The sequence below is a fragment of the Monomorium pharaonis genome, chromosome 8 (assembly GCF_013373865.1).
Source record: "Monomorium pharaonis isolate MP-MQ-018 chromosome 8, ASM1337386v2, whole genome shotgun sequence".
NCBI lineage: Eukaryota > Metazoa > Arthropoda > Insecta > Hymenoptera > Formicidae > Monomorium > Monomorium pharaonis.
The window spans coordinates 1,957,434-1,975,449 of NC_050474.1; the positions used below are offsets into that span (position 1 = coordinate 1,957,434).

The 18,016-nt window shown below is 41.5% G+C and overlaps 1 protein-coding gene across 3 annotated transcripts in view; it reads right to left on the minus strand.

Moving 5' to 3' along the window:
• Positions 1 to 18,016, minus strand: part of LOC105834934 (POU domain, class 2, transcription factor 2) — a 121,576-nt gene that overhangs the window by 90,921 nt on the left and 12,639 nt on the right. For all 3 annotated transcript variants that reach the window (XR_001138938.3, XM_012677792.3, XM_012677793.3), the window contains exon 2: positions 5,244 to 5,276. Coding sequence is in view for 2 of the 3 variants with exons in the window: in XM_012677792.3 (XP_012533246.1) it covers positions 5,244 to 5,276 (33 nt within the window). In the remaining variant the exon portion in view is untranslated. The remainder of the gene's footprint in view (positions 1 to 5,243; positions 5,277 to 18,016) is intronic.

Here is an 18,016-nt window from a genome sequence, read left to right on the forward strand (position 1 = left end):
GCTGGAAGTCCAATTTCCTCGCACACTCGAGGCAGATATGTACGTAATGTCGTGCAATCCCGAATCGATCGAACGAACTAAAATTTTGCCCTCACTTCCGGGCAGTCAATTTTGCGCGATAAAGCTTCTTCCATCGAACTGCAGGCCAGTTTACGGATAAAACGGCGGTGCCGTTCCATCGACAATATTCGAAGGTAGAAAAGCGTCTTTCTCCTCTCTGTTCGTTCTAGCTCTCTATGTAGCCGCCCTTTCTTTATCCTGCTCTCTCTCTCTCTCTCTCTTAGCAAGAAGCGGGAAAATAACTGATGCGGATGCGCACATCTATGTTCTCTCGGGCCCGCTTCCAGGAAGTGCAGCAATCTAAGAATTTGCGTAGGACATAGGCAATTATTACGGTGGGAACTAATGCGGCCGTCGAATCATCTTTTTCTTGTCCTTTCTACCTTTTTTTCAGGAGGGACGTGGGCACCGTCTGGATTCTTTAATGGGACCGGTGAATTGCCTGAATGGCGCCACCGTTTTCGCGGCAAAGTGACGGCAGACCCCAACATGGGTCGGCGAGCAGGTGTCGGATGCTGCCCACGAACTACGTCACGATGCGTTTTCTGACGTGAGGTGACGAAGGTGAATGAACATCTCGCTCGCCCCAGAGATGGTTCAGATAAAACTGACGACGACGACGACGACGACGATTCTCATACTTGCTCGTTAACAGATTCCGGAAACTCTCGCATTCCTCCATTGCCATCCGAGAGATTGAATAACACGCGCCGTGTGTGCCTGGCTGCGGTCGCGTATGCAAATTTGCACGCATAGATAAGAGGGGATAATTACGAGGAAATTATGAGCGAGGCCGTTTTGTAGCACGTTACCGTGTACGTTTCCGACTCTACACATCTCCGCGAACGTGTAAAACATGCTTCAGTCGGTAAAATTATTTTATTTCTTAGCTTATACTTTCAAAGAAAAAATACATTATATTCATCAAAGCCAGCCTCGTTTCGCCAGTCATCGAGATCCGTAATTTGCGGTGAATCTCAACAATCCCTAAACGGGGCAGAATCTTGACCGCACATTACCTTCCCGTTGAGCCTCTTCTTGACCATTTTAGAGAAGGCAAAAGGATGCGTGAGGGGTCTCTAAGACGAGTGGCATCAACATTTTCTTGCACACCCATCGAACGAGTTCGAGATAGACCGGTGGCCTGATGCGTTTGCAAGGAAAGAAAGAATCTTGTAACGGGATAAACGGGCGATCGAGCATCATCGTAGTACCGTCACATTCCGATACGTAACGGCGAAAAGAGCGTACATCGCGTACGCTGGACAACCTGAGGGAACGAATACCGTGAATAGGCAACGACGGTTGGTTATATAAAATTTCTGGGAAACACGCTCGAGAAGCCGTGCATACTGTTTTTGAGAAGGATCGAGCAGAGACGAGAGCGGCTCCGCCAGTACTGTTGTGCGTGGAATTACTGCGTTCGCGGAAGAAATTTCTTTGATCGCGCTCGCGAGAATCGTAACAGACTCCCCCCGCGTAGAGAATCAACGCTCGTTCCTCACGCGCGCTCTTTGCAAATCAGACTGTAGGCTCACGATTACGTGGGACTTCCACATTCGATGCTAGTTTTTAGACGCGTCGAAACTATAGCGTGCGTAATCCTTACGCAGATACAAGTTCTTCCCGAGAATAACAGTAGATCCACAGGTTGAGAATCCGCACCGGGAGGGTCCCCTGTTTGGATTCCAATTATTCAGCGGCGTGTCCCGAAACTCTCAATTCTTCGTGAATCTTGACCCCGGACCTTTCTCCCTCCCTTCCCTTCTGTCCCAACTGTTCGGCGTTCTCTTCGCTGGGTTCTGCATAGATAATGAGCCACGAAAAAGGAAAATAACCGCCCGCGCACGGCTCGCTGTCGTCGCGGACGAATCGACGAATCAAAAAACTTCACCTTCTACCTCCACCGACGATCGCCAACGCCATTTCCTGTTCGCAAAGAGTACCTGCCCATAATCATTATTATTCGCAGCCAAATAGCCGGTGGCTCTCTTTCTCTCTCGCGCCATTGATTAATCTTTTTATCTCGGGAATATCGAGGCGCTCAATATCACAGCTACTCTGCAGCAATGTCCCGTTTATAAAATTATCTCGTGATAAATTTTAATATGAAATAAATTTGTAATATAAAGATACAAAAACAAAGATAAACGCACATGATATAAGTGGAATTTTTACATAATTATCTAGTATTCTATTTTAAAAATAATTGCAATCAACATATCTATTATTATATCTATTGAGAAGAAATTTTATAAATGTCTACTCATTGTTTATATAAAAAGTTTATGCAAAATACTTGACAAAATAATTTAAGCGTTGGCATAAAGTGCATGCAGCATATAACTTCCTCTAATTTCAAAAAAGAATGACAGAGGATAAAGCGATGAGGATGATAGCCGAATGTACACCGAATGCAAAGTACCAGTGAGATCGCAATTCGTAAAGCTGAGCTGCTGCTCCGTCACCTTCGCAGGTAGTTGGTAGACGAAAGCGTCGAGAGGAAAGGACTTGTATACCGTCGAGAGGAAAGGAGACGGGAGAATAGGGAGGTGGAAGGAGAGAGAAAGGCGTATTCCGTCAGGTAGGAGGAACAGAGTAAAGAGACGTGGAAGTGGCAGGGCGACGAAGATGAGAGTAAAGGCCCCGGGCGAGGTCACCTACCGCCTCCGCCCCCTCACTCCCCCATACACCCTGATTATCCGCCGCCGGGGGCGGGACGCTCTGTAATGAGCATCGAAGAGGTGCTCAACCTCAGGCTGTTTCGTAAATTTTCCTAACGTCAGAGCCATATAAAAACCTTTCGACGATATCTTCGACGCAAAATTATTACTCATTCTTTTTGTTTAATAATATTAAAATTTATACACATATACACGTGTATACATATATATTGAATAAAATAAAATCAGTACAAATAAATTGTACGTTTTAAAAAATGTAAAATGTAAAAAATAAATAAGAATATTTAGATTACATAATATTTAAATTAAAAATATTTGAATTAAAAAAAATATCGTTTATAATTTTGTTAGTATCCCCAAGTATAAACAAATTACAAGATGGAAATGATAGAACTCACTATAAACTTACAAATAATCTAATTTATGCTTTTAAATATAATGAAAGTTATTATTGCATAGATGTTGTAAACGTGTAAATATACAGCTCTTTAAGTTTAGAACACTCGCAGGCGAAGATTAGGGTAAAGCAGGAAGCAGCGGAAGGTGACGGGATGGTAAACGTTTGAATGGCGGAGCACGGCGTCGTCGGCTGTCTGCGAAGACACCCGGATGATCGAGCGATGTTATTTTAAGTTTTCCGTGGGGGCCCTCGGCTTCTCTCCCGTCTTGCCCTAATCGGCTGTCAGCCACCCCCGTAGCGTGGGGACGGCGGAATACCCCCGCAACGTTTAATACATACGCGCGCGTAACACACGCGCGCAATTTCACCGATCGGGAGAGCAGCCGCCTGACACGACCCCCCACGGACAAGATTCGCCCTTTTTTTTCTCTCCTACATCGAGATTCGCGCCCGAGGATTCATACCCCTCGAGGGGTCAGATTCAAAACGCTTTACACTCTCATAACCGGAACCTGTTGATTCGGCAACCCCCGAAAATCTCAACTACCCCGACTACCCGCCAAAACAAGAATTCTTCAGCGTTCACTCGTCAAGAAATATTATACTCCGTTACAAATAATTGTTAATTTTAAATGTTACAAGAAAAAGACAAAATAAATACCGAAGAAGAAGTCGTTCTGTTATCATGGAATATTCTCTGTCTACTGAGATATGAACAGCCCAACAGTCCTCGGGGCATTCCGCCACCATTAGCAACGCAACACCTAGTCAACTACCGCGACTCTGTATTCTCAAACGTACGATAGACCGTGAAGATGGAGTCGCTTCAGGAAAGTTAGAATGCCCTCGCAAGGCTGCGCGGTTCGTTTGATGGTCTCCTCTACCTCCCTCCTGGACCATCCACGTGTTTCCACTGGATGACCGTTTACACCATCAGGTTTGGTGGCACATATTATATACCGGAGGAAGAAAACAGAAGAGGAGAAGGCTGCGGGACGAAGACGGACGAAGCCAAAGGCAGAGACAGAACGGGAAAGGGAGTAAGAGAACGAGAAAGAGGAAAAGAGAAAGATAGACCGTTGCTTTCTTGGGCTCCGGCGTGCTTATTGCGTGATATTAGCCACGGTGGCTGCCGCCACTGCTGGGATAATCATAATCTCGAAAGGGGGACAAAACACAGGCCCCGAATCGCATAACGCTGAATTTTACGACTTCTGGCATAGAGGAGACGCGACCGGATGCAACGCAGCTTTTTATGCTCTCCTAACAGCCCCCGACTTGATATCACGCTCAGAGATGGACGGCTTTTCGAAACGTCTCTCCGACCGTCGTTGGATTCGCTTGTCGGATTCGCCGTCATTGAACTCGAATACGAAAGTGCCGAGGAGGAAGGTACTAAGAGAAAGAAGAACAAAGTCAGCCTTGCAAAAGACCGAGAATTAAGTTCGCGAACAGATATTAAAGTCATAAAAAGAAAAAAAAATTTAAATAATATACATTAACAGGATAAAAAATGTAATCGGCTATAAAATGACGACGTTATAAAAAATATCTTATGTTAAACTTATTATATATTACGCATACAAATGTGTGAGAAATCGGTTAAATAATTTCTCACAATTTGTATGAAAATATGAATGTGTAACTTGTTACAATCGAGAATAGTCGGGCCACTTTTTGTTCGGATCTGGTGTACCTGCAATATAAAACTAGTCGACCGCCAACACTTTCCGCTTCAAGTAATTATTCCGAGAATTCGATCTAATTTACGCGTTTGCATAGGCTCACGATCGAGCCGGTGCGCGCTGCAAAAAAAAGAAGCAGAAAGAGAGAAAGAGAGAGAGAACGGGCACCCAGCGGCGTTACATCGTGTTTCGCAATGCCGTATGAAATCAACGGCGAATGAGGCACTGAATGGAAGCGAATTGCGCGAGTCGAGACGGCGAGTCAAGTCAACGCGTTTCGAAGCGCACAGACTGCGTAATAGGGAGGATATTTTTTTCACGGAAGATACTGAATAGAAGGTTCCGCGACGATTTTTACAGTGGCGTAAGTACGGTCTTGTAATCTCTGGGAAATTGAGATCGTGAGTCACTCACCGTAAGGTCGCTCCGCAACGGGTTCGCACGAATCTGCAACAGAAAGCATTCGCATTCGATTAGCCATAGACTTTGCAACCGTAAGTGGGGCGATTAATTATTCGTATTTGGTATTAGCTGGGATTAGCCTTTTCGGTCTCTCAGGCACCCGCTGCGACCAAGATAGAACATCGCATAACATATACATTTCCATAGAGAGAATCTCCCGATTATTAATTACGTTTGATAAATGATAACGTAAGACGAAATAAAATCAAACGATTAAAAGAAACTTTATGAAATAAAATTCCAAAACTATTCGATGTGAAAAATATTCATAGCAACGTTACCTTATCTCATTTTACGGTAGTGATATTCATGACAGATGCAAATTCGATGTGATCTATTATACGGTATGATACACACGGAACGTGATTATCGTGATATACAATTGCCATAATTTCGAATAATTATATCTATTACTGCCGGTAGAGTAATAACTCTATTTCTATCTCATATTTCAAATAGATTGTCCAGCCAACAACAAGGTTGAATGCATATCTCGGGAGTGAATTCACATCGAAGGAAACAATGTGTATTAAATTACACGCGTCACGTCGCATAGAGGAAGCCTCGGCCGATAATTTTGCAGTTGATTTTTAATTCTCATCCGCTCAATGACACGGGTTTAGCGCTACGCACATCAGCACGCTCGTTCATCCATGACGATTGCAATGCGAGCGTGATTCATACCTGATATAATCGACGCAATCTCGGCGCAATCGTGGCGGCGGATCTATTCAAGCGCGCCGGCTAGCTTTTTTCTCCTCGCAGCGTAATTTGCATACGCTCCGAGAAAATTCCCGCGATAATTTATCCAACCAGCGAGTCTTCCCACCGCGCCGCGCCGCGCCGCGCCGGTAAGCCGATCGCCGTAAGTGATTTCTAACTGGCCGCGAAAGTCGCTTGTAATTCGCGCTGTAATAGGAAGCTTACGTAATGCCGGGGATCCTCACGTCGCCCGCTAATGCGCCAAGCTGGCTAATAGCGTCGTCGCGTCTTGGGGTCCGGGGATCGGCCCCCGGAGGCACGCGTCGTCGCGCGTACAGCCAGTGCGTAAAAGTGAGGAAGTTTTAAATGGTACCTCGGCGGCCAGGGCACCTGCTAAAGCCGAGGGATCGGCTCGGCGGGAGCCGGTAAATGTCTCACTCAAGGCGCTCGTACGCGGCTCTAATGGAAGCCGCTAGGTAGGTCATCGGCTGTCATAAACGCACGCCCGGCCAAGTTTCTTCGACGGCGCGGAGCGTGTTAATAGCCTCATTAGATATCGTGTCGCAGTGGCGTTACGTACACCGCGATCGATCGGGGATCATTGAAATCCCCCCCCCCCTCTCTTCGGCTCGCGAGAATCCGGTTTCCCTAATTATTATGTAAACTCAACTTTCTAGATAACTCTTATCCTAAGTCCAACAATTTGTATTAAAACAAATTTATTTATCCATTATCGGTGGATAATGTCAGGTGTGTTAACTTTATAGTCATTAAATATACTTGTGATTATAAAATCGTAAACATACAACCACTAATTTCCGGCCGAAAGCATAAAGCAGATAGATGACGCGTGAAATGAGACGACATATTTGCGTAATTATGTCATAACCGTTCTTCTAACGTCGTTCTTCATGTAGGATATACCAGCATTATCTTTTTTCTCTCAATTATGACATCGACTTCTACAGTCATTAGCCTCGGCATTAGCGCCAATGGGACACGGTCTTCCCAGGCTGTCAACCATTCAAGCATTGACCGTATCAAATGTTGCTTAAGTTTGTTGTAATTAACTCTTCAACTCTACAAGCAAATTCGTGTGACCGTACTAATTGTCGTTTGCAAAAATTCACTTCCTCATATGCACAATTTCACATGTTAGAAATATAAAAATTGTTATACTCTGTCTCAAATCCATATTTTATAATTGCATAAAGACATTTGAAATATTTTTCTAGTAATTTTTTAAATCCTTTAATTAGAGCAAAAATTGCACTAGATTAAATCAACAGTAGAATTAAGAGAACTTGAGGTCTAGTAAACGGAGAACTTGAAAGTTAATCGCCGTTATTAGAGTTATTCATATTAATGGATGAATTGTTAATTGGTTATGACAATATTCTATTTATGCGCACCATTATTTGCTAACATCAGATGCACTCGATTTATCTCATTTGTATCAGTCATGCACGTTTCTCATTCAGATGAAATAAAAAAAATTGCAATAAAACATCTCTCGCGACGGTCTTCCAAGAATCCTGTCGTCAATATTAGAGTCAGCTAAGCAATGCCATGGCATTGAACGTGTTAGCTTTCATTAGTTATCGTATATACGCACGCCTGCATTCAACAATGTGCACATCTCCGACGACACCCGGTCGCGATCGAATGCGCAGATTACATTCGACGGGACGAAACGTCCTGCATCTGGAATTCCGAAGGAACCTGTCGAGACCTCGCAACGTTGAAAGTCGTGGGTGAAAGAAAAAAAGAGAGAGAGAGAGAGAGAGAAAAAAAAAGACACAGCCGTTCGTTTATCCGTCGCTAATCGACGATCACGATATCGTATTCTAATATTTTCCGTGAAGCGTCACGCGCCATCACGAATTCTGATTGAGCTGCGACCGGGGCCGGGGCCGGGGCTGAGACCGTGGCCGGGTGCCGGTGCGTGTATCGGGCTTCGAAGGTGCCAACGGGGTCGGGAGCGATGGTCGATAAATATTAAACGACTTTCCACCTGTCGCGTCGTCATCGCCGCACCGCGCTGGAGGGACAGGGGAGGCACTTCCGAGAGGGAGATGACTGAATGTTAATTAGCGAGGCGTGACAAGTGTTAAGCAATCCATCCATCTACCTATACGTCGGGAGGGAGGAGCCTGCCTAACGTTCAGTAATTAACGCGACACTTGGGGCCCGCGCCACGCACCATCGGCTGCAAAACACGGCTCGTTCTTACGAGCGGGCGCGCGCAATTAACCGGCGATTTAACAGCTAACTTTAAGCAGATGGAAGACGAACCGGGTGTTAAAACGAAAACTTGTTGCGCCTTAAATATTGTCGCCGCTGTTCCCACGCTCACTCACGCTCGCAAGAGAGAGATGATTTACGTTTGACAAATCTGTCAAACGCGAGCCACACACATCGCCGTTAATTAAAATATAATTAATAATAATACTAACAATATAGTCTTAATATAACTTCCTTGTCGTGCCTAAAAATCATTCTCGTGAGCTAATTTAAGAAAAATTTAACGGACGGTCTGATTAAATTTGCACACGCGTTGTCTTCGTGCGAAGTACACGTTCGCATATAAATGTCATAACGCGAACTCTCGGCTTCGTCCATAATGAAACCGGCCGGCGTGACGCGTCGACTTGTATTAATTAGAATGCCGGATTCGATGCCCGCCAAAGATAAACGAGCGGTGCAGCGTTACAATGTTACCAAACAATGCCGCCGTTGGCCCGGTATCTCGACGTCGCTGTACCGCGACGTCGATATCTGCATTAAAGAGAACATTTACATCTCGGGGAACCGGGTCGGAGCCCGGGACTGGTCAAATCGCCGCATCCGCGACCGGTCAAATCGCCGAATCATAGTCGAGCCGATCTTCGCTTGTCGATTAGATGTATCAGTGTAATTAACAACAAACAATGGCCGCGAGAGACGCACGGGCTCGATATCGTCGTGTATTAATCGATTACCCTCTCCGGTCAGGCCCCGGAGATATGCGCCGGGCCCGGTTGTTAATCATCACCGCGGGTGCGTTTGTACCACCGACGTCTGTCCTTTTTTTTTCCTCGTTCTCATCGTGAGAGAGAAAGACCAATAGGCCTGAGCGTACGTATGTACGTAGCCCTGAGGACTCTCCCGTTAACTACCTCCGTAACACGTCATTCGTCTCCCTCCCTCCCCTCCCCCTCTGCCCGCCTGTGCACGAAATAGCAGAAACGACGTAACAATCTCGTTTGCCCGATGCGAATTCCACTTCTCATGGCGACGTATCGCGCGACCATCTATCGATTAACCGATTACTTGCGCTATTCGACGAGTGACGAGTTAAAACATGACGTGTCTCATACCTCGAAAAACACGCGGGCCCGCTACGCGAATACGTATACAGCATTCAAAAGTGCTTTAATACTTATTCGTTTTGTGTTGCTAGGCATCACTGTATCTCTTCGCTAGTACTTTATATATTTTTTTCTATTTTTTAAATATCAACAAGAGGAATACTGTTCAACCTCCTCCATACACATAAAAAATTTGAATTTTTCGAATTCTACACACACAAATAATAAAATTTGAGTAACTCATACTATATTATAAATTGTAAATATTCAAATAAATGTGTGTGTGCCATAATGTAACGTGAATAAAGAAAACATATTCTATTTCATGTTATAATATAAAATAACTCAAATGTTTGTCACTAAACTAGGTCATAAAATACGTGAGAAGAATCTAAATTCGGTACCGTTAAAGGAACAGAGAAATACCTATCGCGAATATCGATACGTGCGAAATATTCATCATCGCACACTTACGTATGCCTCGAGATACACAGAGATAGAGATGGAGATAGAGAGTCCCAAGAGGATTATTTCGCGATGCCCCTCAGCAGTGCGCTAGAGATCGGAATCATTAGCGATTATCGATGACCATCAATGTGGAACAGTTTGCGAGCTATCATCAATTAGAGTTAAATAATAGTTCGCGGTGTCCATCCGTTAGCTCATTCGCCGCCAACTTTACTTCCGGGAGCATCGACTACTCTTTTCTGTGACTTATTGCGGTTACTTCGAAGCCGGCCTCTATTCCCTCACTCGATAATGGGAAAGTCTCGTTTCATATACGTATTCTTTTGTGGTGAACAAATATGTCGCGCAACCATTAAGTATTTGCAGATAGCTACGCGATATCAAAAAAGCTTCGGAAAAGTCGCAAATCATTAATAAACATAAATATCGTATAATTTATAGGAAAATGTTTTATATTGATCATTCAGGAAACTTATACTTTATAAATATAATACATATTAAAAAATTACATCTTACACTGAAAAAGTTTAGTAACAGCTACCAAATGTTGAATAAAATAATGATAATTAAATATTTCATTAATATAACCCAAAATAATTGTATTTTTCGAAAAATTTGGTAAGTATTTTAAAATTTGATTATACTTTTTACTCGTTGCACAGCTATTGATTAAAAAATGAAGAATTAATTCGGGAAATCTGTTAACTATTATTTCACGTATGACGGTAGCAGCGTACGCAACACGTGTTCTTCTGCATCTCACCGTAGCGAATAGAGAATGTTCAACGCACGGCGGTCTTCACGATTCCGTTCACGGTATGCTTTACAGCACGAATCGACAAGATCGTTTGATCGGTCACGTACGATTCTACGATTAGCCAGACGAGAAACTTCATACGACTAGTTTGCCGAACAGTTTAACGCAAAAGTAACACGCTTCGCAATTTATATGTAATTTACAAGATATTAACTTACAAGGTAATGTTATTACTAGTAAGCAGCATTACTAGTAATCCGCGCTTTATGTTTATTACTCTACATTCGATTATGTTTCTGTTAAATACGATAGAATTGCTCCAATATTCTTAAATCACGTATACCAAGCACTTATCGTTTACGAATCGATCAGTTTCGAAATGCTCGGCGCAAACTAGCTGCGGTTAAAGTAATATTCGACCGGAAGACGAAATCATTGGGTTGCATTTGTAGGCACACGAAACACGAAACTCGCAGCGAGTACGAGGCACTTCCGTCGCGATTCTAAAGACAGAAGAGTGCCAACTATCAGACCCGCCCCCGGCTAACAATCCGTCACTGTACCCCTCTCTTTCCAGCGATGACTCCGAACGTCACGGAAGCTCAACATGAGCAAGTGAGTGAATCACTGTGCCGATGGAAGGAGCGCGCGAGACAGAAGATGAAATTTAACGTATGCCTGCGTATGAGAGAAAGAGACACGAGATTGCCGAGAAAGGTAATCAACGAGCGAGAGTGAGCAATACGAGAGAATAAGAGAGAAAAGGATACCACGAGCGAGGGAACGGGGAGGGAAAGAGAGAAGGAATCGAGGAAGACGAAGAAAGGACGAGACGAGCAGGCGAAGAGTGGAGATGAGGTCTCGGTAGTAAAGTCAACGGTTGCCGCCCCGGCAAAAAACTCAAATTGATCAAAATGAGAGTTACGTGGGCAAAAAAGTAAGCGACCGCGGTGGTAGGCACGCATTTCGTGCCGGGAGAGAGTTTAGGTAGCGAGGGCTTCGAGAGAGCGTCGAGAGAGAAGTTGGACACAATGGGCCCGCCGCGCCGCGCTGACCCGCCCCGCGCTCGCTTCGGACGCGAACAAAAGCTTGAACGACGGCCGATCATGAGATACGACGATCGCCGCGAAACGCCGACTTCCTCTCGCCAGAGAGGGACACGCCGCGCGGAAGTAGTAATCATTATCGCGCCGGTTTATGCGCGCAATGGTAAACTTTACGACCGCGCTCGCCGCGACTCGTAAACTCGCCGAACCGCCAAGTAAAGCCGGGTCTTGCGCGCGCGCGAGCGGTATTCTTATCCCCCGTCGAATCGGGGGTCCCCCCTTTACGTGGGGGGCCCGTTCGCAGCATCTCCGAACCTCTTACCGTCGTTTTTACTAATACACTGTCATCCTTGCCGAGATTGGAACAACTTTCTCCGACATCATGCTGTCAAAGTTGCATGCCGATAGCGAAATCGTCGCGCGTCGGTCCGAATTTAGTCGCAAGTATGAGATAAGAGGACAATACCGATGTGCCTAATACCAGACTAATCAGGTTATGGATATGAAGAAAAATGTAGCTTCGAAAGAATTAAAAAGATACGATCAAAAAATCAAAGTGCTTCCATTAAAAAATGACATGGCATATTATTTAAAGCAACATCAATATTATATTAAAATTTCAAAGCGATTAATAATGTAGGTTTTAAGAAATTTTATGTACCTTAAAGTTTTTCTTATACATGATATTTGATAATAGATGCATCGAGTAATTGATTATATGACCACATGTCCGACAAACCGTTAATAAAATTTTACATATTGTTTATGTATCTTTCATTCTTACTTTTGCCGTTTTTAATCGTTGATTGCTTTTCTCTGTTATAATTTAATCCATCAAATAATGCAAATCTATTACTCCAATTTCTTACTCCTTTTTTCACTGCTCTCTATCAGTTAATATTTATTTTATGATAAATTCAAGCTTTCTATCTCTCTATTATAGGTAAAAGTTGATAAGTAGATATCAACATATGAAAGTGACGCAAATTACTTCACCTGAACCTTGAACGTTTAGAAGACGTCACAGCCACTTGGGTGTTCACATCGATAAAAAGTCGTGTTCTTAGGATTAATTTCCTTTCTGTTGCGCGAGAAGCCGCGGTAACTAGCGGCGCAATGAGTACGAACGCGGACGAAAAAAGGATGTACGCGGTTTTCCTGCATCGCGTAAATTGGCGAGCGGTCCTATCCTTAACGGGCGGAGGTTTACGATACTTCGCGGAAGTCGACGATCGATAAATCGATATTAAGATCCAGAAGAATCTCGTTGTTGACGATAGTTACAGCTGGGTCGAGGAAGAAGAAAAAAAAGAGAGAGAAATCGATCGAGAGGCCAAGAGTCCGTTTGGCTATTACGACACCGGATAAATTGACCGACGGAATCAATAATACAATGCGATTTTCAGAATTACGCGGAAAGAAACGCTGTTTCTTCATTTCAGGTTGGCATAACAAAAATTTTATAGGATTTGCTTGTGCGATTATGAAATTTAAAATACCACCGAAAATAATTTTGTTAGCTATTAATGTTCCATCTGTTATGTGATTAAGTTTAAATTAATTATACAATCATTTCCCACAATAACGCTTAAATTATTTTTTCATTTTAATATGGTAAAATATAACGTAAGATTCAATAATATACAGTACATTAAAAAAGTTATTTAACAAAATACAATAACCCACTATCACGCCCATACCTTTGCCCAAATCGCAAAAGTGGAAAATTCGATACGCGGTACAATTCGACCTTTGTCCTCGATGAGCTAACGACCGCGAGCACACCCGGAGCGATTAAAAAGAAAAAAAGAAAGAGGGCGTCAGAATGAAATCACCGGCGTGATGAAGTCGTACGTACGGGCGATTAAGAAGTCACCGGAGAGACACGTGCAAGTGGACCTTAAAATATGGCTGCTTACAAGGCTGCGAGGGTTAATTACCTCTGTCTTTCTCTGTACGCGCCCGGTACAATAATATATTAACGCGTTTAGGCACGGCCAGTTAATCCCAAGGAACTGCTCAACGCGCTGTTAAACACGCTTGACTCGTTAAGTCGCCTAATATGTACCACTACATGCGTGAGATATCCTTAAATGTGATCATCGCCCAGGGGTACGTCCTCACGTTTCGTCCGTCTGTCCTATTGTAATTACTAAGTCTGTTCCCTTCAAATATAATTAACATTCGATTTTCCGTGGCAATTAGTGATCGTGATTGGAATGTTACATCTCATTTCGTGGATAAGTTTCACGTAACTGCACTATAAACCTCAGCTACAATATTATCCTCGTTCGTAGATATGTGTAACCGGGAACATGTAATTAGGCACCACGTATCGTGAGTGTGAAAAAGTATAAGCACTTCTAACGGCTCGCGTTTTACTTATCCACGATTAAAGTTACAACGTGACCGATTTTAGAACGACGATCCGTATCATTTACGAGTAAATTGCTTATAAATGGTCGACTCGAGATATCATGGCAAAATAATTTGATTGTAGGAGATAATGCCACGCTTAAAGTAATAATTGAAACACATGACGTAATGCAAAAATTACTTTTAAATTAAACTAAAAAAAATTTTAATAATATATATATATAATATACGCTTCTGTTCCTTACTTATAATTTCCTTTCAATAAAATATAAATGTATAAACACAAACGATAATTTTAAAAATAATATATTTTCTTTTCTCCTTCCTAACATAATATACTGCATAATTTAGGTAATTTTTATATGTAAAAATATATATACATAAGTAAATAAAATTTAACTATCTATCCTTAGTCACGCGCGGTCGTTCTTATCGCATGATGGAATCCGTTCCGGAAGCACAGCTCGATTCGCCTTTTCGTTGGTATTTGCATGTATGAAAATAATTCCCATGATTCGCCGGAAACATATCAGATAAGAGACTCGTACTTTTATCTTGGTCACATTAGCGAACTAATTAAAGTGCCATAAACAATAGCCGACTCGGGAGGGCCTGCTCTTTCATATCGTTAGAAAATCCAGAACACGCGCGAGTAGATTTACATACGAACATATACGTAGTTTGCATATATCGGACATTTTAATCAGAGCCTTTTTTATTAAACAAAAGAGATGAGTTTTATGCCAACACGTTAATAATACATCGATTAGAAGATTAGAGATAAAGTAATTATAAGTAATTAAAGATATTAATACATTCTTATCTATTAGTCAAAGCGTTTCTCGCTTTTTCCCTTTTTTCTTTTATATTTTATTCTAAGATAATTTTAAGTCAAAACTTATCTGCCGCGCATTTAAATTATATTGATTGAAAGCATTGATTAAAAGCTTGGTTGGAGATACATGAAAAATTAGATCGTCGTGCGTGACGCAGACATATCGTCAACTAATATGTGAATGTTTTGTTCGCTAATAAATTTGCATTCTCATCGCAATAGCTGACAGAGGTGTCGACATGCATGCACTGTTATTATTAATAATATAAACACATTTGTAAGGCTTTCATTAAACAATTTATGCATATATATAAAAGTGTAACTATAGAAAATATTTTTGGTACACATTTTAATTAAATGTATGTATATTTCTCAACTCCGTTTAAAATTTTCTTTAAAATATGTAGGTATATATTTTAATAGATTTTTAACCATCACCGCTTTCTGTTTACAACATTATGCAAAAAGAAAGCGACAAGGTTTTTAAAGATACAAATTGCGTATGACTCGAGAACGTGAGAGCTTGAATCGTGACCACGATCGAGTGCATTGATCCATTCGCACAACGCGACTAATTGATTACACGTTTTGTTAAATGGGCTAATTGCGCTTACAATGGCAAGAGGCCAGGAATCCTTGCATTATTATGATCGGTAAATCGTCAGGTCTTGAAATATTTACTAATAGCGATTGCCTCGCTTCAAATTGGAACGCCGCGCGGAGGATAGTGATGATTAATTAATAGCGACGCGTTTAGCTGAATGGCGAATTTGAGTCTCTATCTAGATAACACTGACAAGGGTGTAAGATCGTTTTCGTGGCCGCGATCGTGCGCCCGCGATTCGCATTCCATCAATCTTCGTAGCGGCTGCGCGAGTTAACGCGACGATATCTCTGCTCGAAACTTTGCTGTAAATTTGTACGCGTTGCATGACGACAGGCGATTTATTAACTATAATGAAAAGAGTTTAAAAACTTCGTGCAGGCACATAAAAATTCATGACAACCCTTTCCAGAAAGCCAAAATTAGCAATAAATTGAAATTAAGAATGATGAATCTGATTTCAAGTGACACAATAATAATTAAATATGCTCGCATATTGAAGAAAGTTAATTATTATTAAAAGATACGTAAAGGATTTTCTTCAGCGATCCTCTATTCCTCATATTATCAGATACGTCAAATAAAAAAAAGATAACTTTTTACATTGCCATTTTTCAACACCTGCTTCCATAAAAACTTCGTGCATAATCACTGAAAGTATTATAATTAAACATGACATGTTAAATTTCTGTTGAAACCGCGTCCGAAAGAGCGGTAGAAATGTCATAACAACTTATAAGAGATGTATGATCTGAATATCTAATCGTTTGCATATTATAGTTAGTGCATACAAAATGAAGAAAAAAGTAGGCGCAAAGAAACCTCCCTCTCTTTCTCTCTTTTTTCTTTTACAGAACTGAGAATTAATAATAAAATATATTGCAACCGCAAGAAAAAAAATGATTTTATACTCGAAACAAGTCTAATAAGTTATGTTATTATTAACAAGAAATTTTTTCAATTTTATGTTTAGATGTTAGATAATAGAATAGAATAAAAATGTCATATAATATTATTACACAATTGCTTTTTTTCAAAAATATTTATGACACGTTTTAAAAGCCTAAGTAGTGTAATTAATGGACGTAATAAATTATTCACACTAATTGTAAAAGAAACTATTAAGATGCATTGTGAAATTTAGCCAACGTGGCCAACAGGTCTGTGATTGTTTATTCATTATTTGGGGAACGCGGCTGCGCGCGTAAGATTAGCATACGTTGCATAAACTACGAAATAACATGACCACGCACGCACGCACGCATCGCACGCAACGGCACGAGAGAGAAAGAGAGAGAGAGAGAGAGAGAGAGAGAGAGACGACCGCAATTCATGCAACCAGGACGAAGTCCTTGCAGTTTCTCTCTATGGCGAGACATTAATATTGTGCTTTATCGAAGCCGCTCATCGTCGGCACATCCGGATTCAAATTACGCCGCCTTACTTATGCTTATGTTTATTTATCTAGTTATTAAAATTACATTAAGCGTCTCCTAATTATGTCGTGGTACGACGTCCTCGAGGAGCTCAGACATAGGTCCGGAAGAGGTTATTAGGCTCAACGTGAAGAAAAAAAAAAAAAAAAGAAAACGAGACGGAACAAAGAAAGCAGATCCGAAGGAATCACGAAATGATCCCGAGGACAGATTAGTTTCTTCACGCGGGGCAATGATCTCTTTCTCGTGTCACTGCTACGGCATACGTTAATATGTAATTGAGTACATTAATCGTGTTATTTGTTTGAAATTGCCTCAGAATACCATGCTTTCTTATCAAAATATCTAATTTCATGATTAATTATGGCATCGATTATAATTGGAGAAATGCATAATTTTTTATTATAATTTCCAGATGAATTATTAGCCGCGAATGCGGTGGCAGAATGCTGCAAATTATCGCGACGCCCGAAGAGTGTGCATCGTCATGCGGCTCGTGAAATCATATATTGCTTTTCCGAGATCTGGCGGCGATGAACGAAGGCGTCCATGGTTCTCGTTTACCATCATCATTACCATTATACAAGCTCCATGGCGGTGTTACGTGGTTTGATTTGAATACATGAGGCAGGAAGTGGCAAGTAGCCGCGGGGACGTGTGTCGGCATTAGGCACGCATGTTCCTATGTACACTGTCATTATCTTTACTTAAAACGACCCCCGGTCTCACTGACCATGTTACTATCACCCCGTTGCTGACTCATATAATAGCGAAATTTGAAACGACCTACCACACGTCTTTTTTTATATCATTAGATACAGCATGCCTTTTCCAATTTTATTCTGAGTAATTGTGGCAACCGGAAAAAATTATAGTAATTGTTATAAGAAACTAGATATTACATATGACGTAAATTTTCTTTAAATTTTTCATTTTTCACATCTATTTTGTATATGTCCTATAATTAATATTAATATTTTAGTTTTACGTGCATTAGAGATTTATATTAACGTTGATTATTTAATGGTTAAAAATAACAATAAAATCGTGAAAAAATTGTAATGAAAATATCTTGATAATAACAATATATAAAGTCATTAGTAAAATACAAATTGCTCACTGAATATGCACTTATAAGAAAGTCACACACA